General features: G+C 42.0%; 1 protein-coding gene across 1 annotated transcript in view; it reads right to left on the bottom strand.

Moving 5' to 3' along the window:
* FAM13A (family with sequence similarity 13 member A) overlaps nt 1-23265 on the bottom strand; it is a 185732-nt gene that overhangs the window by 80630 nt on the left and 81837 nt on the right. The window contains exon 7 of the mRNA XM_065404718.1: nt 19554-19726. Within this exon, the coding sequence (XP_065260790.1) occupies nt 19554-19726 (173 nt within the window). The remainder of the gene's footprint in view (nt 1-19553; nt 19727-23265) is intronic.

Genomic DNA, 23265 nt, shown 5'->3' with positions numbered 1-23265 from the left:
GCATCATGACAATCATTATTGTACTGTTGCTTTCTCCTCTTTCTTTACTTTAAAAACTTTACTGCATAGCAAGTATTTTCCCCTAGAGTATGAAAAGAGACAAGAGACCAGGAACTGTGAACCGCACAGAACTGGAGGTTGAGGAAATAACCGATCTACTTAATGGATTTTATAAGGATTGTGGCGGTGTCTGCCACTTGAAAAGCATTATAGCAATTATCCAGTGCCTCCCTTCACTGTGATGCACACATAAGATACCCACTGAAAAAATAAGATCCTGACTGTTCTGATGAAAGTTTTAGTTAAAGCTAAAGATCAGTTCAGTGCCTCTTAAACACTGCTTTAATATTTACTAAATTATGTAGTAGCTTCTCCTTTTCAGAAACATCAGATGTGAAGCAGTGATATAAGCACCTCCTAATCAGATGCCTGATGGAAGTCTGATGTATGTTACAAGGAAAAGAAAATATCTAAACAACTTAAAAAAACCCAACCCGATATTTGTGAACACGCTGGATAGGTGCAGTTTTTGGTGTAATATAATTTGTGCAAGTAAATGATGGCATTTCTATGTGAAAAATCCATTGGAAAGAGTTTTGCGTATGTAAGATGGTCCGTGTGCATAAGCAAAACACTGTGTGCATATAAATAGAAGGTGCATTTTCAAAATGTAGCCCTTAATTGTCCACGTAAAGCAGCCTGAATATCACATTTAAACGGTCCTCTCCAAAATATCTATATACGTTGCATGGGATTAAGTTTATTTCAAAAGGATGAATGAGTAACTGCTAGATCTCAAAGCGTAACTGTAAACAGGGAACTGTCATCAAGCAGGTGTGTTTATTCTCAGGCCTCGCAGGACTTGGTTCTTGGCCCTACGCTATTTTTAACATTTTTATCAATGACCTGGAAGAAAACATTACTGATCAAGTTTGCAAATGACAAAGATTGTGGTCGTGGTAAAAAATGAAGAGGACTGGTCAGTGATGCAGAGCAATCTGGATCGTTTGGTGAGCTGGAAGCAAGCAAGCAATCATAGAAATGTAGGGCTGGAAGAGGCGTCAAGAGGTCATCTAGTCCAGTGGTTCTCAAAGCCGGTCCGCTGCTTGTTCAGGGAAAGCCCCTGGCGGGCCAGGCCGGTTTGTTTACCTGCCGCATCCGCAGGTTTGGCCGATCGCGGCTCCCACTGGCCGCGGTTCGCCACTCCAGGCCAATGGGGGCTGCGGGAAGGGCGGCCAGCACATCCCTTGGCCCACGCTGGTTCCTGCAGCCCCCATTGGCCTGGAGCGGCGAACCGCGGCCAGTGGGAGCTGCGATCGGCTGAACCTGTGGACGCGGCAGGTAAACAACCCGGCCCGGCCCGCCAGGGGCTTTCCCTGAACAAGCGGTGGACCGGCTTTGAGAACCACTGATCTAGTCCATCCCCCTGTGCTGTGGCAGAATCAAATAAACCCAGACCATCCCTGACGGATGTTTGTCTAACATACAACAGGGACTCCACAACTACATTTCAGAACAGCCAAACAAAGTCACACATCTAGGAACAAAGAATGCAGGCCATATTTACAGGATAGGGGACTCTATCGTGGGAAGCACTGACTCTGATAAAGACGTGGAGGTCATGGTGGCTAATCAGCTGAACATGAGCTCCCAGTGCAACACTGGCTAAATGGGCTAATGTGATCCTTTGAGGTATAAGTAGGAGTAGGAAGGTTATATTACCTCTGTATCTGGCACAATACAATTGCTACTGAAAATTCTGTCGAGTTCTGGTGTCCACAATTCAAGATAGATGGTGGTAAGTTGGAGAGGGTTCAGAGAAGAGCAACAAAAAAGGATTCAAGGATTGGAACACATGCCTTATGGTGAAAGATGCAAGGAGCTCCATCTATTTAGCTTAACAAAGAGAAGGTTAAGGAGTGACCTGATGAACACAGTCTTATCTACATGGGGAACAAAAATTTGATAAAAGAGGGCTCTTCAATCTAGCACATAAAAGTATAACAAGATCTAATGGCTGGAAGCTGAAGCTAGACAAATTCAGATTAGAAATATGATTTTAAAAATTATCAGTGAGGGTAATTAACCACTGAAACAACTTACCAAGGGTTGTGGTGGATTCTCTATTGCTGGAAAATTTTAAATCACAATTGGATGTTTTTCTAAGAGATATGCTCTTGTTTAACAACAGATACTCGACTCAAAGCAGAAATTAATTAATAGAAGCCCTAAAGCATGTTTTATGCAGGGAGGTCAGACTAGATCAGGGGTCGGCAACCTATGGCACACATGCCAAAGGCGGCACGCGAGCTGATTTACTGTGTCATGCTGCTGCCGGCCTGGGGTCCCGGCCGCCGGCCCTGCTCAGACTGCTGCCTGTCTGGAGTTCCATCCGCCGGCCCCTGTAAATGTAAAATGTATTACTGGCACGCAAAACCTTAAGTTACCGCAAATAAGTGAAGACTTGGTACACCACTTCTCAAAGGTTGCTGACCCCTGGACTAGATGATCACAATGGTTCTTCAAAATCTATGAGTCTATGAATGAGGTGACCCTGTGCATAGGTGCTGATTCCGTGGGTGTTCTGGGGCTGGAGCACCCACGAGGAAAAAATGGTGGGTGCTGAGCACCCACTGGCAGCCCCCCTATCAGCTCCCCCGCACGCCCCCCCAGTGCAGCCCACGTGCTGGCAGGCCCCATGGATCAGCGCCTCCCCCTGCCTCACGCCCACGGCAATCAGCTATTTTGTAGCATGCAGGAGGCTCGGGGGGAGGGGGGAGGATACGGCGTGCTCGGGGGAGGGGGCGGAACTGGGTGGGAAGAGGCGGGGCAGGGGTGGGGCCTTGGGGGAAGGGGTGGAGTGGAGGTGGGCTTGGGGCAGAGCCGGGGGTCGAGCACCCCCCGACACTTTGGAAAGTCAGCACCTGTGACCCTATGGTTCCAGAAATTGACAGTAGTTCAAATCTGATGCTTACAGTAGATCACTAAGACACGTCTGTCCCCTTTTATCAAAGTCCTGTAATAATTAAAACATGTACTGGTACTTGTGGAAACAAAACCCAGTCAAATTACTTAAAGTCCGTATTAAAAGGGATTATGAAAATAAGTGTATAATGAGTAAATTACTAAATGAAGTAAGATTTACTAGACATGTAAGGTATAAGTAGGAAATTAACAGAAAAGAGTTATCCTAAAGGGCCTATAATGCATATACCAAAGATTTCAGACACACCAAACATACACCGTGTCATAAAAAGATCTTGTTGGAAAGCTGTCTAAAGCTTTTAACGAGAAGATAGCTGTGACCTTAACTACGGAGGGGCTAGTGCTCCTCCAGAATGAGTGTGCTGTCTACATCCGCATTGTGACCTTTGTGGCTTTTAACAATGCACAGGCGTTCGAACTGGCAGACTGCCCCTACACTGGAAACTCATTTGCAGCTGCTCACGTGGGAGAAGACTGAGCTTTACATAAGCTGCACAGATGGGATTTGTTTAATCATCTATGTATTTCCCCAACTTCACTAACTGATTCCCTCTTGTCCAGAAGAAAAATAAGCCAACCTCAGCTAAATTTTGTCAGGTTTTATTTTCTGCACTGATGACTAAAGACTATAAAAGGATAATCCTTGGATAAAAAGGAGGGGAATATGAAGTGCTTTTTTTCTGCAATTCTGCTGGTCCTTGCTGAAAATGCAGGAACTGAAATTCCTTTTCAACAGATAGCTAAAAAACTGTAGAATTTACATAATTGTTCCTTAACTCACTGGGAGAGCAGGAAAGCATCCACCTCGGCCATGGGGCTCTCAGTTACTGATCGTGGTCTATAACTATGTCCTCAGCTACAATTCCCATGGAACAGGACACCCAGAGCTTTCACAGTCTCTCCCAGGGGTGTCAGATTAGATGCCACTGCTGTTCTTGAAAAAGAAGCAATGTCCTTTACAGGGGATGGCACACACGAGATCAGCTGCTTCAATTTGTTCCAACGGCCTATCACCTCATGAGATGGCACAGAAGTTCCTTCTTGGCTTCCCTGCTGGAGAAAGAGGAGGAAGACTAGAAATAGGTTTCTAAAGGGCTTTCCGGGAACGTATCACGTAAGGAATGACTGTGCCAGTCGATGTGCCATGGGATCAGGGTAAGACATATGGTACAAAAGTTCACTGGGTTCTTCCTCTGCACCACTCAGTTCAAGTTCCAGAATACAGGACAGCAAGCAAATAAAAAGTCTGGTTTTGCACAAGTCTTTTCAAAAGTGGGCTTTTTCCTTAGCACTGCAAGCTGATGAAGTCCCTGTATGTTCATGTCTAGTGAAATTTCTCACGCTCTTCTAAAAATGATTATAATGTTATAAAACTATTCACACATCTCTCTCTCTCTCTCTCTCTCTCTCTCTCTCTCTCACACACACACACACACACACACACACACACACACACACACACACTTTAACAATTCTGCATTGTAAAAGCAGTGGGGGAAAAAGTATCCAATACCCAAGTAAAAGCAAGTATCACTGACAAATTTTAAAACTTCCCATTTCAGGGATGATCCATGTAGATTCTCTGCATAAAATCCTCCCCCCCAATCCCCAACTTCATCCATTTTACTGTTTCCCATTCCCAAAATAACTCCCACAGTCATGACACACAGACCACTCACAAAACACTCACTCTTTCCCTCCTGCTCCGGACCTCATATCTCTCCACCCACTACACTTCCTAAAACACCTCATAGAAGTTTTTAAGGTGTCAGCCCATCAGGCAATTGATTCTTATGGTAGTAGTAGTGGTGAACGATGATGATCATCCTGTGGAAACTGGCTGGGTGAAGGAGAATGTATTGGGTGTCTGGTGGTAGGCTGGATGGAAAGTGGCTGAGTAGCCTGTTGGGAATGTGTTCCTTTGGTTCTAGAAGTGAGCAGCTCTCCCCTGACTACTGGTAGTTTCCTGTAGCTGGTGACAATATAGAAGGCTCTCTCTCTCTCTCTCTCCAGATGATTAATGAGAAGGTCAGGTCGATGTGGGTGTGAGCAGTTCCTAGCTCCTGCTGGAGGAAGTGTGGGGCTCCAGACTTGCTCCCAGTACCAGCTCTTCACACTCTAGGCTGGGGTGGGCAAGAAAGCACCACTGATGGAAGGGGTGGGGCTGCAGGACTCAGGTTTAGGGCAGCAACAGCAGTTTAGCTCCGGCTCCTCTTTTCGTCTCACTGCACTGAGCTGCTCCTGGGAGGGAGTACGTTTCTGAGAGCTGTTTGGTATGTGTGTACCTGGCGAGGCTGAAACCTGGAGAATTTATGCAAATGATGCAATGGTTCAATTGACACATCTGAGGAATACACATGACCCCACTGGCCTGCTCTGGGTTTGCTTTTTTCCATTTTCATTTTCTACTCCTGCCCCCTCACCGCAGTACCTGTTGCTCTGCTACAGTAACAGGAATACCACAGCAGTCAGTTAAAATAAATAATTTTACTAGCCATTTAGGTGCCCTAGAGACAATGAGAGATAAATACAAACTTACGGTAAACACTTGGAAATAGGACTTTAAAACCATTGTTCACTGACACCTGATTGGGGGAGGGGAGGGGAGGTGTCTCATGTCAGAAACTTCAGCAGCCACCAAAAGAGGGCAAGCAAATAGCGTAGACATCCGGGGGGGGGGGGAGGGGCAGGTGAGGGGGCAACCATATCCCTGAGATTTTTGGTTCGTTCAGGGGAGACTGTCTCTGGGTGCTGGTTCAGACTCACCTGCCTAGCTCAGTGAGAGATGGGATCCTCGAGGCCTATTCCAGCCCCTGCTCTGCCACTGCTGCTGGCCCTGCTCCTCTCACCACAGCTCTCACTGTGAAAGCCCCTCCCGGCTACACATGGGGAGCTACACTCGCTACCTGCAATACAATGCATTATCTCTGTGCTCTGAAAAGAAGTGGGGGCAAGATGCTCTGCCCACATGCTTCTAGTCTCTCTGGCCTCAACTAGGTTGCACCGTCCCTAGATTAAAGCAACCGAGCTGAGACTACAGAAAGCAGAAGCATTTGAGAGTACAGCATCTTACCTCCAATTTCTGTTTAAGTCTCCTTGTTTTCCCAGGAGATTCAGACTCCTAATTAGGAGCTTAAGAGAGAGCTCCCGAAATCAGGAGCCCGCCAGGGAAGATAGACTTCACAGGTGTGTGTAGCAGCATTTACTGCGATCGTACATGCAAATACATGTGCAGGTGGCTAGTTATGCATCTAGGTATCCGTTTCAGAAGGTAAGGTCTTGGTTCAGAAGTTATTGGGTGAAGTTCTTTGGCCTGTTATGTCAGAGTAGGTGGTCATAATGGTCCCATTCAAGGCCTTAAAATCTATGAGTCTATTAATCTAATCCTGAGTGGTGTCTTTCCATGCTACATGTAGCATGGAATACAAATATTCCATGTAATACAAATAAATAAAACAACACACAAGATCCCATTGCGGTATGACGCTTCTAGATCGAAAGCTAACTACTCCTCCAGCACAGTAGCACAGAAGATTAAAAACAGACTTTTTTCATGCAGACTAAGAGCATATTTAACATTAAGCAGATTTAATATCAATTTTGATTGAAAATAATGAACAATTATGCTCTCTGGGGTGGGTAGGGTTCACCACTGGGCGAAATGCTTGTGCAGAAAAGGCCTTGAACCATTTTTATAACCTTCTTGAGCACAAGGGACAGCTACAAAGTGGCTGGGGAATGCAGAGGTTGTGTGAGGATAGTGCCACAGACAGAGCAGCTTTCCCAAAGATAGTGAGGAAAGACAAGATAAGGGTGAGCCCATGATGTCGGGAAAGCCATTCTCTGGTTGCTAGTTAGAGCTGGCAGAATGCAAGGGCAAGCAAATACTTTCAGCCACTGCAATGTAAGCTTGCCGTCAGAGCTAGCGGGATAATTCTGCCTCAGTCAGCCCCGACGATGCCATCCCTGAGTGCAATGCTACATTCACATTGATTGGCTAGTATGAGCTGATTTTGCCTGCCTTTGCGATGACAAACACTTTGAATATTAACTGCTGCAGGTGAGATTTTTGAAAGTGCTCATCACTCACCTAACTCTGCTCCTAGCAATGACAACTGTAAAACTCCCCCTGATTTCAGAGGGAGCAGAGTTCGACCAACACTGAGCACTTTGGAAAAGTCCACTCTAATGGTCAGATTTTATTCTGCACCCAGCAGCTCCCATTGTTAAAAATCAAGCCCTAACAGTTACAATTACAAACAGTTTTTTTTTTTAATTGATGTGACAAACACTGACAAATACACGTCACTTTGAAAGGTCCAATCTTCATTTCCATCTAGAATTAAAAGAGACAATCCTACAAAAATGTCTTTTTTATTGATTAAAAGCTAATCCGTCGCTCTATGTATTTACAGCACGTTGTTTACTCTGGAGTAGACAGTATGGAAGGGGATGAGCTGCAACTGTTTACAAGAAGTTTTAGAAGAATCACACAAAAATCCACTGTTCTCAATCATTTTCCAAAGCAAGCAGCAGATTCATGGATGCCAACTCTGACTAGGATGGGTTGTGTGACAGGTGGTATAATACCCTCCAGAGTTAGCGCCTCTTCCTGAGCAAATGATACACTACAAAGGAATGCTCTTTTTGAAGCAATTACCAGACAGTCAAATGGTTCACGAGAGGGGTGTTGGGAGGAAATGACTAGGCTCAGGCTCTGCTGGAAGGCACAATGAGAAGAGTGAGCTGTAGACAGTAACTTGATCTCTGCATTTGGACAGAACTGGCAGTCAGACCAATGCTGGGAGGAGGGGAGACGTAGGCTGTGAGAAACCTTTTGACTTAGGGAATGTCTACACAGCCGATGAAGAAAGTTTCAATCTGCACTGTAAGTGGCAGTGTAGACAAGGCCTTACACATATTAACCCCCCACTGCAAGAATCCTGTTTGCCGGCTGTAAGTGGCAGTGTAGACAAGGCCTTACACATATTAACCCCCCACTACAAGAATCCTGTTTGCCGTTAGCTCTCTGAACCCAAAATTATGGGCTGTTTCTGCTGCACCCTGGCCTGTTTACCTAACCTATCACATTAACGAACATGAATGTTGCTTTCCTGCACAGCTGAATACAATGGTGCCAGCTCAGCAGTGTATTAATCAGTGCCAGTGTTTAAGATTCACATTAGATCCTTAGCTCTCAGGCTGATACAGGCTGCGAGCACTGCAAAAAGAGCACACTTTGCCTCTGAAATCTGAGGCAGAGGAGGTTCTTGTCATTCTGAAGTGGCCATTCTGAACAATTTATGAGTGAACAAGATCTCACTGAGGGTAAGAGCTTAGCTGGATTCAGAAAAGGACCGGCCATTTGCATAGATAACAAGAACATCCAGAGTTACAATAGAAAGGATTAAAACAACAAAATCAAATCCCAAGTGGTTTGGATGGAATATAAACCCTCATGCTTCAAGGCATAAGATGATCACAAACTAATGAGGGCTTTAAGAGAAAACTTTCCCTACAGACCTGTTATTTTATAACTGCTTACTGCAGTATTTCTTACACCTTCCTCTTAAGCATCTGGTACTGGCCACTGCAACTAGTAATTCCTGAAATGTCCAGACAACATGCCAGGCCTGTGCAGTAATAGATGTTTAGACATAGCAATGATATGAACACTTGAGCCACTCATTTTTAAAATCTTGATTACAATTTTAAAAAGCCAGAGCTGCCCAGAGGGGCAACTACATCTCTAAAAATATTCTGCAGTCACTTCATAGAATCTCATGATACCAACAATCCAAAGTAAGGTAAACAATTCATGGTAAGAAGATTTGGAATAAGCATGCTAGCTTGTAAGCATCTTGGAGCAGGGAACTTCTTTTGGTATGTGTTTGTAAAATGCTGCATAAATCAACGGTGCGCTATGCAGAGCAATAATAATCAATTTATGTTTGGGTAATTTCTAACATTAATTTAACTAGAACACATCACCGGACATCAGGAATACCAGGAGAGATGAGCTGGAGTGCCAATGAGAAATGCAGTTGGGAAAGTAACTGAAATACTTCCCCAATGGATTGTATTTTCTAACGGACAACCAATCCTAAATTCTCAATTACTGAAGGACAATCTTCACTCAATCATCAATTTGCTTTCTGCAACCAACTCTCTGTATAACTTTTCATGAGTGATGTACCCAAATACTCGGATGCTAATATCTAAATTGTATCGTTACATTTATTAATCTTATTTGGGTTATTGCTGATTATGTACTATGTATATTGTATTACTTTTAAACCAACCTTTGTACTTTTGAATAATTTAAGCACTACACCCATATGTACAGACACTCTTTTCTTAACCTATGTATTATATCATTTTAACATTCACTCACTACAAAATCACAGCTTTATGAATCCATCCCCACTTGATCCTAAAATTCTGATGGAGTAAAATAAAATAAGGAAGTACAGAAATCATGAGAGGCCTGGTTGACTCAGTGAATTGGCAATGGGATAACATATCTGTGGGTCACTAGTCAGATTCCTGCCAAGTCATTAATGACTGGACGTCATTAACAACAAATGGACATTTGGGAGTTTCCCTGTGATCCACACCACCATAGCACTCAAATCATGCTACCACAATTGACAGAGTGACTAGGGATCAAACAGATATGGAGACAAAACTACTTTTTGACCCCTAAACCAGTGGTCCTTCTGAGTCAAGTTTGAGGCATGCTGCTAATGCAACAAAGTGCAGATTCCACTACTTGTGGGTAAGCAGACCCTTTCAGTACCCAAATCACTTACAAAAAATAAAAATAAAAATCTGTTTTTCCTTAGGTCATGAGGGAGAAGGATTTTACAGGATTGAAAATGCTCAGATTACAGATACAAGCAAAATGACAGGAGCACCGAGTGACAAGCCTACCCTTCTAACCTCTCTCTTCACTAGACATCCAGCTGACTACCTTGATTAAAAATATCTGTTTGTCATGAGAAATCATAGTTTAACTCCTTCAGCAAACATTGCACTGCACACAACACACAACATTCCACACCACATTTCTTGCAACTGAACTGGGGAAAGTGGACAAGTAAATACATGATTCTGATTCAGAACTGGTGACCTTTTATACCAGTTTTTACTGGAGATGGCCAGGGAAGATGCTCTCTGGAAAGCACAACATGAAGAAAAATCACACAACTTCAAATGCAAAAATAACTGGTGTATTCGTGTCTGAAAAGGAATCCTGCTACATTGATCTTCAGCGCTGAACAATGCAACCGGCATATTAGGGAAAACACCAAGAATAAAAGAGAAAAGGATCCACTGATTCTAGAGAATTAAACATTAAATGGTCAGTGCTCTGAACTGTCAATTTTATCTGTGTATAATGAACTGCTAAGGATGTGCAGAGATGGATAGCTAGATGTCACGGTTAAAAATCAACTGACTTTTCAAGCATAGGCTGAAACTTCATCAGCCATTTGAATACTGCCTGCTCTTCTGTGCAAGAGCCCATTGATATCTCGTGCTTGAAAAGGCCTCCAAACTCTTCAAGGAGGAGTGAAGTTCAATTTAATTAAGGCGAAATGTAGCATGACTACTCCATCTGACTCTTCAGGCACCAAAGTAAGGAGCTCTCACTGGCCTCATGAGATGAAAAGTCTTTCTCCACCAGGGAAAAGCAGAAAGTAAAAAACAATCCTCCCATTCAGTGAGGAAAAGCCTGAACTGTGGAATGAGTTTCATTTCACATTTCTCTTTATGCCTCAACTAGGATAAAGAATCATTCTTAGAATGACATGCTTGTTGGAGCCTCTTAGGCTACATCTACACTGCAAACAACAAGATGCAGCTGGCCCGGGACAACCGACTTGGGCCCCCTGGGCTCAAGCTGCAGGATGTTTCATTGCAGCGTAGACTTGCGCTGCAGTCTGAGCTCTGAGACCTTCCCACCTCACAGGGTCTGAGAGCCCAGGCTCCAGTCTGAGCCTGGAAGTCTACACTGCAATTAAACAGCCTCGCAGCCCCAGCCCAAGTCAACTGGCACAGGCCAGCCGCAGGTGTCTAATTGCAGTGTAGACACACCCTTACAGTCCTTGAGTCCCCAGAATAGTTTCCACACCAAGGAAAAAAAGTCACTTTGCACACAAAATGAAAGAAGAATCTTTTGTGCAGATCAGCCACTAAAAAGATGAGTCAATCAAATGCAGTCTCACACGTGCAACTATTGATAGACGTTTCTCTCACATGTACAACTGTTAATTCTTTGTTCCATCAAGAACTCTCGCTGTTTCCGTTGGTTGAACCTCTGCCTATGATGCACTGTTCAGACCACTATATTTAGAATGCTTTTCAGCTCTCCAGCCACCACTGTGTCACCAGAGAAATTCTAGGCAAAGAGACAAAAATATGATTGCTAGAAACAAGAAGGTGCCAATGCCCACATGGATTGATAGTAAGGTGTTCTGAGTCTAGCGTACACACCCTAAGCCCAAAGAGGTAGCAATGTACCTGTCCTGGGCTGATGAAGAGGTGGGCATCTGAAAAAAAATTTTTTTTCAATTAAACCAGGTGAATTACAGTAGGAAAAATAATGTGTTCACATATTATTTTAATTGACAAGGTGACCTGATTATAGATGGCCAAGGGACAACAAAGGGAAAGTTGAGACCACACCCAACTCCTAGATCACAATCACCTAAGCTGAAGAAAAACATAAATTGCAATAGTCTTTGTTGCCTGTGCCTTGGGAGAATGTAGTTCTTGAAAACTTGTTATATAACAGTTCATACTGCCAGCGTCTCACAATGCAAGAAAGAAGGGAATTGATTGCATATGAGGGTGGAGACAAATGTACTCTCAAAATTAAGTGAGTCAGCTTGGAAAAACTAACTCAACAGAGCCTAAAGCACAGAGAGAGGCAGACACAGAGAAAACAAATCTCAATTAAATGAAAAATAGTACCTCACGGAGTCATTATTTATTACGGATATTACTACAGCCCCACAAAGGTGCTAGACACTATGCAGACATATAGGAAGATATTCCTTGTCCCAAAGAACTTACCACTCTCTATAATCAACCTCACCCTAATTCTTTGCTTCATTGTTGAGAAATCAGCAGCTTTCTCCAAGATTCGGGAGAGCTCACAGGGCAGGGATTGTTGTTTGGTTCTGATCCCTTATGTAAACCTGTTATAGAGGCTCCTGAGTGATAAGGGAAGTTGTTAGTTTGGGTAATAAATATGTTCCAAATGTAATGCCCAGATAAACTAAAAAAACAGGTCTGCTTGATTTGTTCTATCAGCAATAAGTAATCAAGTTCTTATCACATCACATACCACAGAACAATGACAAGTTTTTGCTTGTGTTGCTTTTAAAGGAGAGTTGCTAAAAAGAAAGCCACAAGTGAGCAAAAGAAAAGGCAAGTGTTTATGTTAGGTACATATTTTAAAGTGTACGGATATACGTATTGACACCTCAGCAGTTTACGGTTCGAACACACAAACATCGTCCTTAAGAACAGGGTGCAGCTATGTACACAAACCCACACCTTGTTTTAACGACATATGAGCATGTGACCAATACGATGGTAGGAATTAGGACAAGAGGCAGTATAAGTTACTTTGTGAAAGAAATGTTGAAGTAAACAAAGCTTCCCTTTGAAAACATTTGAAGGTTGGAAAGCTACTACAGGGTAGCTCTGCTGGCAAATCCTGCAAACAAGAGTTTATGATCTATGACACAAGGGGAGAATGGATGGAAAGCACTTCAAAAGCTGGTTTACACTTTATGATCCCCAAGTGACTTCAGACTGACTGCTCTAAGATTTCAGGTCCTGGAATCTGCAGGTCATTTTTCTTTCAATTTCCCTGCAGATTTTTTCTCCACCACCTGAATATGTAAGTTGGTGATAAGGCAGGTATCTGGAAAAACACTTCTTAGCTGGATAAGCCTGTGTGTAATGGCTGTGTCTAGCAAGTAGGGTGTTAATCTCCCAGTACAGGCAGATGTCCTTGAAAATGCTGCCAGGATCAAGAATGGATACAGCCCCAATATGCAATGGCTACGAGCGATAGCAAAGCCTTATTAATTGGCAGGGGATTCATGATGGTGATGCTAACAAGTCTATAGGTAGCAAACATCTGGTACTCTACAGAAATATAAACAGCATCCGGAAAGGACCTCTGCTCAACACAACACGCTCCCACCTTGGGCTCTGGCTGTGGGAAGCATTTTTCACTGTTACCTTTGGGCTACAGAAAGTGTTACGCTTTCTGTTAGTGTTATATTTGGGCCCATGAAGCTTCAAACTTTTATGTTAAGAGACTTTGGCAGAAGGAGGCCTTTCCTCCTTTGTGGCTGAATAAGCTTCACGCACCCTGTTCCTGAAACAAAAAATCCATTGAACCTCAATCCAAAGCACTTAAGCCATGCAAAACTTTAAGTACACAATTAATCCCAATTAAGTCAATGGGACCAGTGCTTAAAGTTAAGCGTGTGCTTTGCTGGATCAGAGCCTTATGCATGTTCCTCTTTTCTAGCTGGTAGAGCTCTGACAGCCAGTTATACCTATACACTTTCAAAAATGGGAGAAGTCCTACAAAAATGTGTGTGTGCGCATGTTTATTCACTTTACCTCTTCTTCCACAGTGCCTGGCTTAAAGTTGTGTTTTTCTGCTACTATATGCAAAGCAGTTTGCCCATAGCACATAGCTTTAAAGATGATGTAATTTTTGAGAGAACATATACATTAGGTACTGGCACAGATTGCTGGTACAAACAGTACTCCACCTATTTTGGAAAGACAAAATTATCTCTTTTTATACATACAGAAATACATCAACCTCAACATAAAATTGTTCTCTATATCAACAGTCAACACTGTGTAGGGCAGGGACTTCAGAAAGGGTAAAATACATATTTTATGCATTGCAATATACCTTGACTGCAAACAATACTTCGCATATTTAAATTTGTAAAGGGAAATCATGCCCCACCAATCTATTAGAATTCTTTGAGAGCGCCAAGAAGCATGTGGACAAGGATAATCCATTGGATATAGTGTACTTGGACTTTCAGAAAGTCTTTGAAAAGGTCCAACACTAAATGCTCTTAAGCAAAGTACGCAGTCATGGGATAAAAGAGAGGGTCCTCTCGTGGATCAGTAACTGGTTGAAAGATAGGAAACAAAGGAGAGAGGTAATCTGTACTGGGACCTGTGCCATGCAAAATATTCATAAATGATTTGGAAAAAAGAGGGTGAACAGTGAGGTGGCAACATTTGCAGAAAATACTAAATTACTCAAGATAGTTAAATCCAAAGCAGACTGAGAAGAATTCCAAAGGGATCTCACAAAACTGGGTGACTGGGCAACAAAATGGGAGAAGAAATTAAATGTTAATAAGTTCAAAGTAATGCACATAGGAAAACATAATCCCAACTATAGATACAAAATGAAGGGGTCTAAATTACCATTCAAGAAAGATCTTACAGTCATGGAGGATAGTTCTCTGAAAACATCTGCTCAAGGTGCATGGCAGTCAAAAAAGCTAACAATATTAGGAACCTTTAGGAAAGGGACAGATAATAAGAGATAAAATATCATATTGCTACTATGTAAATCTACGGTATGTCTACATCTTGAAGACTGTGTGCAGTTCTGGTTGCCCCATCTCAAAAAAAGTATATTACAAATGAAAAAAGTACAGAGAAGGTCAACAAAAATGACTAGGGGTGTGGAACAGTTCCATATGAGGAGAGATTAAAAAGACTGGGACTGTTCAGCTTGGAAAGGAGATGACTAAGGGGGGATATGATTGAGGTCTATAAAATCGTGAATGGTGTGGAGAAAGTGAATAAGGAAGTGTTATTTTAACACAAGAACCAGGGGTCACCCAATTAAATTAATAGGCAGCATGTTTAAAACAAATGTAAGGAAGTTCTTCTTCACACAACACACAGTCAACCTGTGGAACTCATTGGCAGGGGATGAGATGTGAAGGCCAAAGGATAACTGGGTTCAAAAAAGGATTAGATAAGTTCATGGAGGATAGGTTCATCAATGGCTACTATCCAAGATGGTCAGGGATGCATGTCCATGCTATGGGGTGCCCCTAAGCCTCTGACTACCAGAAGCTGGGACTGAACAATAGGGAATGGATCCATTGATAAGTGCCCTGTTCTGTTCATTCCTCTGAAGTATCTGGCACTGGCCACTGATGGAAGACAGGAGACTGGGTTAGATGGACTGGTCTGACCCAGTATAGCTGTTTTTATATTCTTAAATTATTTTCCTATCAATGAAACTACAGCAGAACCTTTTTAAAAAATACCCTGGAATAAATAATATCATACCTGTAAAGGGACAAACTGTACTTTTAACATAAAAGGGTAATAAGCCATTCCACAGCCAACAGTGAACACTGTATCTGGTACCTAATACTTAGGGTTTTAATTACAAGTATACTGTATAATGACAACGTAACACTTGTTGAAGTTCTGTTCTAAATACTGCCAAAAACATGAATACAAACAACCTAAGCCTCCTTTTCTTCTTCCTAGAGACTCTTTCTGTAAGTGCAGTTGAAAATTCTTGATCCATATTAAATGTTATAACCCATTACTATGGTTCCAATCTGAAGAAAACCTTCTTTATTAGTGGAATTCAAAAATCAAACCAAAAATGATTTTGGAAAAATTACACCAATTAAGAGTTACAAAATTCATTTGTACTCAAATGAAAGAAAAGTGTCCTTTTTCCAGTTAATGATTCAAGCTGAACAATGAGCACCATTGTAGAACAGATTCAGGCAGCTGCGATTGTGGTGGCAGTGGCCTACTAGGTGAGATTACTGGCAAATGGTTAAAACTGACAGCCCACCACGACAGAAAGCTGAGCCACGACTATGCTTCTGGGAAAAATTACTACGGATTAATATGCTCGATGGCTGAGGGAGAATGCCTCAAACAGGAGGTATAATTAGGTGAATGTTTTTCCAAACAGGTACTGAGCAGCCTTGTCTGATGAATACTAGAACAGAAGAGAGCCTGGAACACCACCACCAACAAAAAATGGGTTTCTCTATTCTGTTTGTTTTGCCACATTCCATCTCTCCTCCCCAGAACCAACTTTTCCCCCTCCTCAGTCCAGCTTGCTTCTTTTTGTTACTAGTGGCAGCCACAGGAGGATAGGACCTATGGAAAGGAGCAGGAGCTTCATAGCTCCCTTCCCCCAGCAATTCCAGAAGACCCTTCCCTGTGGAGAAGCAGGGTTAGTGGGAAGGCCTAGAGTCCCTTCCTCCCTCAGACAACAAGAGAGGAAACCTCCAGTGGACAGGAGATGCCTACTGTGAAGGAAGCTTCACAACTCAGTAGGCAGTGTTCAATGTGCAGTGGCTGCCAGCAGGGGGTGCAGCCGGGCATGCTTTCAATTGAGAGGGAACCTTGCTTGCAACCATGATCCTCTCAACACAAAACCATAAATGGCAGAATGAGTTCAGGAATACTGTTTCCATTCCAAATACTTCGCCCAGCTCTGCAAATAGTAGAAGCCAAAGTATTTGTGTATTGTGCATATGCCAGGGCCACATCATTAACATTACTTTTGTGAAAAGAACAACATTCTCCATCCATTTCTTCAGATCAAAAATCTGAGTTTGCAAACAGGCTATCCTCAGTAACATGAGCACATAAAAACAAGACTTTTTTCTGAACTAGGACTTAGCATTTCATAGGTAGCTCATAATTTGTTCTAATTAAGACTGTAACTATGCAAGCAGTAAGTGATACTTATGAAAAATCAGCCCCACCCCTTTTCCCCTACCCTAGACATTTGTTACAATCAGTCATTCATTGGGGAAAGGGATTTTCAAAAGTTCAAGGAGTGCTAAAGGAAGATGAAGTGTCTTAAAATTGCCTCAGTCTGAAAGGAATGTTTTGAATATAATTCAATGGAGAGGAGAGCTCAGAAGTCATGCAGCACAATATACATAATCTTATATGTGCTTCTCATCAGTAGATCACAAAGTGCTTTAGAAAGTAGGTGAGTGTCATTGTTATATGTGTATATGTATATATTACACACAAACACTATGTTAAAAGAACATCAAGTTAGCAAAGTCAAGCACTCGAAGGTTAGGAAATGCCAGAATTAAGGTACCCAAGCAGCTTTAATTTAGCTCCTTTTGTGCACGCATTACGATACAGTCTTTAATTATATGATCACATACTCAATATCATTTTTTTCCCCATGGGACCCTGGTCTCATTCAGTGCACAGACTGGAAAGGGCTCACTAAATGGGTAGCTATTCCATATATTTTATCCTCATTGTTCCATATGAGGGTATCACAAACCCTAATGAATTTATTTCCACCATACTCCGCAGATGGGGAACTGAGGCACATAGATATTAAGGTCAGTAGTGCCCAGTTTGAGATGCTTAGGGCATAATTCTTCAGAGGACCTAGCATTTTTATAGCACATTATATGTTCAAGGTGCAGCTCCTGTTGAACTTGGCTGCAGTTTAAGTGCTCAGCACTTCTACAATCCAGGCCCTAGGGTCTCAAGTTTGGCACCCAGAAAATGCAGAACTCACAATTGGTGACCACCTGGGAAAATCTGGTGTAAGTACTTACTCATCACCACACGGGAATTCTGTGGTAGAGGCAGGGACAGAATTCAATTCTACAATATTCAACATGTATCACGGCATTCAACTTACATCATAGCATTGAAAAGCCTTAACCACAAGACCATCCTATTTCTTCCTGCAGTTTGATGCCTCATTCACCGCACATCTTCCAACTTCTACAAGCTGAGACAGGAGACCTACAGACAGCCCCGTTCACTACAACCGTGGCTTTCAACCTTTCCAGACTACTGTACCCCTTTCAGGAGTCTCATTTGTCTGACGTACCCCCAAGTTTCATCTTATTTAAAAACTACTTGCTTACAAAAACAGATATAAAAATAAAAAAGTGTCACAGCACACTATTACTGAAAAATGGCTTACTTTCTCGTTTTTACCATATAAATATACAATAAATCAATTGGAATATAAATATTGTACTTACATTTCAGTGTATAGTATATAGAGCAGTATAAATAAGTCATTGTATGAAATATTAGTTTGTACTGACTTCACTAGTGTTTTTTATGTCGCCTGTTGTAAACCTAGGCAAATATCTAGATGAGTTGATGTACCCCCGGAAGACCTCTCTGTACCCCATGGGTACGCATACCCCTGGTTGAGAACCACTGCACTACACAACTCATTCATTCCCAGAGCATCGTCCATCCTGTGTGCACGTGCAGACACATACAGATGTAATATATAATGTACATATACACACATTTTCAGTGTGCTCACATTTACACAGCAGCCTCAGAAACCACGGCACCATATTGACCACTTTTTTAAAGTATTATAATATTTTGTACTTCCTTCCATTCAAGGGTGACTTTAAAAACTTTAATGAATTTAGCTTCAAAACCTTCCTATAAGCCAAGTACGTATTATTATCCCATTTTACTAACAGAGAAACTCAGGCACAGAAAGATTAAGTCACGAGACTAAAGTCACATAGGAAGCCTGCGGCAAGACCAACCTTCCATCAGTTTGTGTGTTCAGTTATTCCAGAAACACATCTACATTTCTCAGCACAGTTTCAAATGTGTAACAGCTTTCTCGATCACAATCCTTTACAAAACAGGCCAGGTTTATATGCATGCAAATTTTTATGGGGAACAAACATGTGTGTTCTTTTTATATATGCATCTGAATATCTGTTTGCACACACTACTCCATTTGGAGCATGCATGTTTTTAATAATTTAGCCCTATGCATACGTGTCCCATAAGAGTAGGTACATGTGTGCATGAACATGTGTATAAATAAAGAAAAGAGCTGGATTGCCAGGTAATGGTATATAAAGAAAGCAATATGGGATTCCACTTAGTGAAATCTGTTTCAATATTAAACCTAATGTAATAAACTGAAAAAAGCAAAAAATGAATTGATGCCCTTTTATTACAGCATGGCTGAGAAATTTTATTTTTTAAAAGTATTTTTAAGCTACCCTTCTTCCCTCTTCACTGGTTCACAACAGGAGTGCTTAAAAATTGCCCCCACATGCCTATGAAACATAAAATTGTAGACATTATAAAAATGGGATGTATCCTCTTCTTAAGAGTATATTTGAATATTTTCCATAGTTCACAGTTAGTATCGTAGAAATACATTAGTCTTAAATAATGGATGTCTTAAACCGCATTTTAAAGAGTGTCAGGGCATTTGGGAATCTGGGTGAATTATGGTCCCCTTGCTTAGTTAGGCATGTAGCATAATGTTTTATTCCATGCAGATGGTAACATGACGCAGGCCCTATTTAATGTAAAAGGAACTGGCTGCTTTAAGATTAAAATCTGAGCATCAGCAGCATTTACAATACTGATACAAAGCTACACACCTGCTTTATGTCCTGGCTATATATTAATACTCTGAATATAAACACATCCACAGATATATTTTATGAAAAGAAAGGAGCACTAACCTGGAGAAGAATGCAGCACTGTTAATGAAAGAGATTTCATCTGGTAAATCCATTTCCTCCAAACATGCACTACTGTCAGTTAATCGGAGGCTGACTTGAGGAATTCCATCCGACAACTCTGGTTGTGGCAAGAGGCGTTCCTGTACAGATCCTTCCCTCGTGGACTTTGTGATCTAGAGAGGAAAAGAAAGAACAAAATGAAAATGAAAGGAGGGCACAGCAACCTTTCCAGCTAATTTGTAGCAGAAAGCCATGTTAGAATAGTGTATAAATAACAAAGAATGACAGGCTGCAAAACATTTGTATAAAATGCATATAAACCAAACCTTTTACTAGATGAAAACAATTAAACAAAATAAAGACAGAAAAGATGTGTCAGCTGATCTGTTAGTCTTTAAGGTGCCACCAGACTCCTTGTTGTTTTTGTAGATACAGACTAACACGGCTACCCCCTGATACCTGATCATCATGGAAATTAACCAAAGGAAGGTAATTGCAATCACTGGAAAGTTATTTTCTACATGATAGTAGGATATCATAGATGACAAAAAGACAAATTAATTATTTCTCCTTGAGATCAATAGGAAAAATAGACTGTAAAAGATAGGAAATACTAGCAAAGGAATTAAATCTGTTAGGACAGCTCATACTTCATTTTTTTTAAAACTGCAGTTAATGTCAATACATACTGCATGTCTGCTCCCCAGGATAAATATATCGACAAGGATGCTCAAAAATAGTATGGTTTAATTTTGGACAAAATCTCTCAATGATGAATTCTGCACTCATATGTCCATGCATGACTCCCACTGACTTGGACAGGTGACGCGCACACACATCCAAATGGGGAATTTGGACCGGAAAGGTTAGGAAGTATAAACAGGAACTGAAAGAAAAATATTGTTACAACACAGGAAAAATATTAGTTCTTGGGGACAGCAATTGATAGAAGTCATGCAGGAATTAAGTGTAAAAGGAGGGAAAAGATGGATTTTCTTGAAGTAATTACATATGGAACACCTGTTACTTGGGGAGGAAAGGGATTTATATTTTTATGTTGCCAAAACTTTTGCTATGAAGCTACTGTGATGTTTTTGAAATCACCCTGACCTGTAAGGGGTTCTGTCACTGCCTACCCTGTAACCTTAAGGTGTCTTAATTCTGTGTTGCTATGGCTCAGATCCCTGACACCAGTATCCTGCCCACAAGCACAAAGTCTCACTCTGGCTTCCACCAGTCTAGTTACCCCTTGGAGGGTGACGCCAACAGCCTTTCTAGTCCCAAGTCTCCCCATATCTGTGCTCTCCGAGTTCTTAACTACCAGACACTCGGACAGTTCCCCTCTGGTTCGTCACCCCTGATGGCGTGAAACCAGCCCCCCAGTTATCACGTCACTTTGGCTCCCCACACTCCCCACAATTTACACACAAGAAACCTGCTTGGAATAAAAAACAAAAGTTTATTTAATAGAAAACCCACTGATTCACATATGAAATAATATGGGGAAGCAAACACATACAAATTACACAGAAACTAATTTCTGGGGGGAGGGATAGCTCAGTGGTTTGAGCATTGGCCTGCTAAACCCAGGGTTGAGAGTTCAATGCTTGAGGGGGCCATTTAGGGATCTGGTGCAAAAATCTGTCTGGGGATTGGTCCTGCTTTGAGCAGGGGGTTGGACTAGATGACCTCCTGAGGTTCCTTCCAACCCTGATATTCTATGATTCTAAATATAAAGTCGCATCCTCAGACTTTACACTTCCATAGTAGATACAATATTTTTTTCTAATACAAGTTAACTATTGTATTTGCACAGTTTCCCAGCAAGCATACCTCCTGTCTATCGCGCGCGGGGCGGGGCGGGGGGGGGTGCGCGTGGGGAGGAACCAATGTTCACACCCAGCCTCCCGCCTAGAGGCTGTCCCTCAGTTTCTGGATGGATTTCACTTCCAACCCCTTCCATTTTAAAAGGGGTTGCAGTATTTTTCTTCAGTCACTATAGGTATAAAATGTGAGGAAATTCTCAGCTGATTCAATGTCTTCACATTAACTCTAATGGTCCCTCATTGTCATTTCCTGGGCTGGATAATGGAGGGGTACTTGAAGTTGGCTGTGTGTAAACATCTGGTTTGGGAGATGCTTCTCCCTTCTTGACTGCTTCACTACCCTGCTGTGAGGTGGATCTGAAGCTGCCCCACAGATTAGGAGTACAGTTTTCTATATACACAAATACATACATTTATAACCATAGTCTGTATACATATCTGATAGCGACCATCAAGTTCAGAACAATATACGGTTTCATAAAAGACCTTACTCAATATATTATATAGTACAATAGCATTGGATACAATCGATTTAGCTGCTTATTTGGGGGGTTTAAACCTTCTGTTCTCCCCTTTAGGTGACTGGACCCTGATTGTTACATAAGAACATAAGAATGGCCATACTGGATCAGACCAAAGGTCCATTCAGCCCAGTATCCTGTCTACTGACAGTGGCCAATGCCAGGTGCTCCAAAGGGAGTGAATCTAACAGGTAGGGTGACCAGATGTCCCGATTTCATAGGGACAGTCCCGATATTTGGGGCTTTTTCTTATATAGGCTCCTATTACCCGCCATCCCCTGTCCCGATTTTTCACACTTGCTGTCTGGTCACCCTACTAACAGGTAATGATCAAGTGATCTTTCTCCTGCCATCTATCACCACCCTCTGACAAACAGAGGCTAGGGACACCATTCCTTACCCATCCTGGCTAATAGACATTAATGGACTTAACCTCCATGAATTTATATTACAGACACTCCTGTCTGTTCTGAATAACAACAATATATCTCTGAGACACAAGGTGGGTGAGCTAATATCTTTTATTAGACCAACTTCTGTTGCTGAGAGAGACAAGCTTTTGAGCTTACACAGAGCTCTTCTTCAGGCCCTGAAGGTCATTTCATAATGACCTGAAGAAGAGCTCTGTGTGGCTCGAAAGCTTGTCTCTCTCACCAACAGAAGTTGGTCCAATAAAAGATATTACCTCACCCCCCTGTCTCTCTAATATCCTGGGACCAACACAGCTACAACAACACTGCATAAGATAACTCTGAGGTGATCTAATAGAGATTCTCAGATTTATAAGAGAATTATAGATGTCTCTGGAAATTGGTTATGAATAGGTTTATTAAAAGGATCATAATAGTTGCACTCATATCTACCCAGTTTCAGGCTTTTGGCCTGTGACTCTCACTTTTGGGGAATTTCTTAAACTGTCAGAACACTGTCCAAAATCTCAGGACCATTGGTGGTGATGCAGCTGCAGGTGCTGGGGCTGGTATGAAATTGACAGTAGAGGAGCAATGGAGAGGTCCTGTTCCAACAGGTACACAGGAGACAATTCCTACCATCCTCCGGGTGACCCAGGAACTTCTTGGTGCCAACTGGCAGAGGGCACAGGGGTTTACAGGGATCCTCTGGGTCTGATGTCTACATAGTAGCATGGCAAAGGTGGCATGTGAGGTCTTTACCAAGAACCAGGAACGCACTGGTCATGCTAGTCATTATGAAACGTACGTACCAGTAATATTTATGAAGTTAGGTATCTATACTGGAAATTAAGTTCTTAAAGCCTTGAAGTTAAAAGTAGGTCACCAGGAGGTGACATGCTGTGGAGAGATTCTGGTCAGGCAAGGGACAGGACATGCTTCTCTCTCTGTGTCT

Source organism: Emys orbicularis, chromosome 5 (assembly GCF_028017835.1).
Source record: "Emys orbicularis isolate rEmyOrb1 chromosome 5, rEmyOrb1.hap1, whole genome shotgun sequence".
Classification (NCBI taxonomy): Eukaryota; Metazoa; Chordata; order Testudines; family Emydidae; genus Emys; species Emys orbicularis.
The sequence above is the reverse complement of the archived record's forward strand: the minus strand, read 5'-3'. Positions and strand labels throughout refer to the sequence as shown.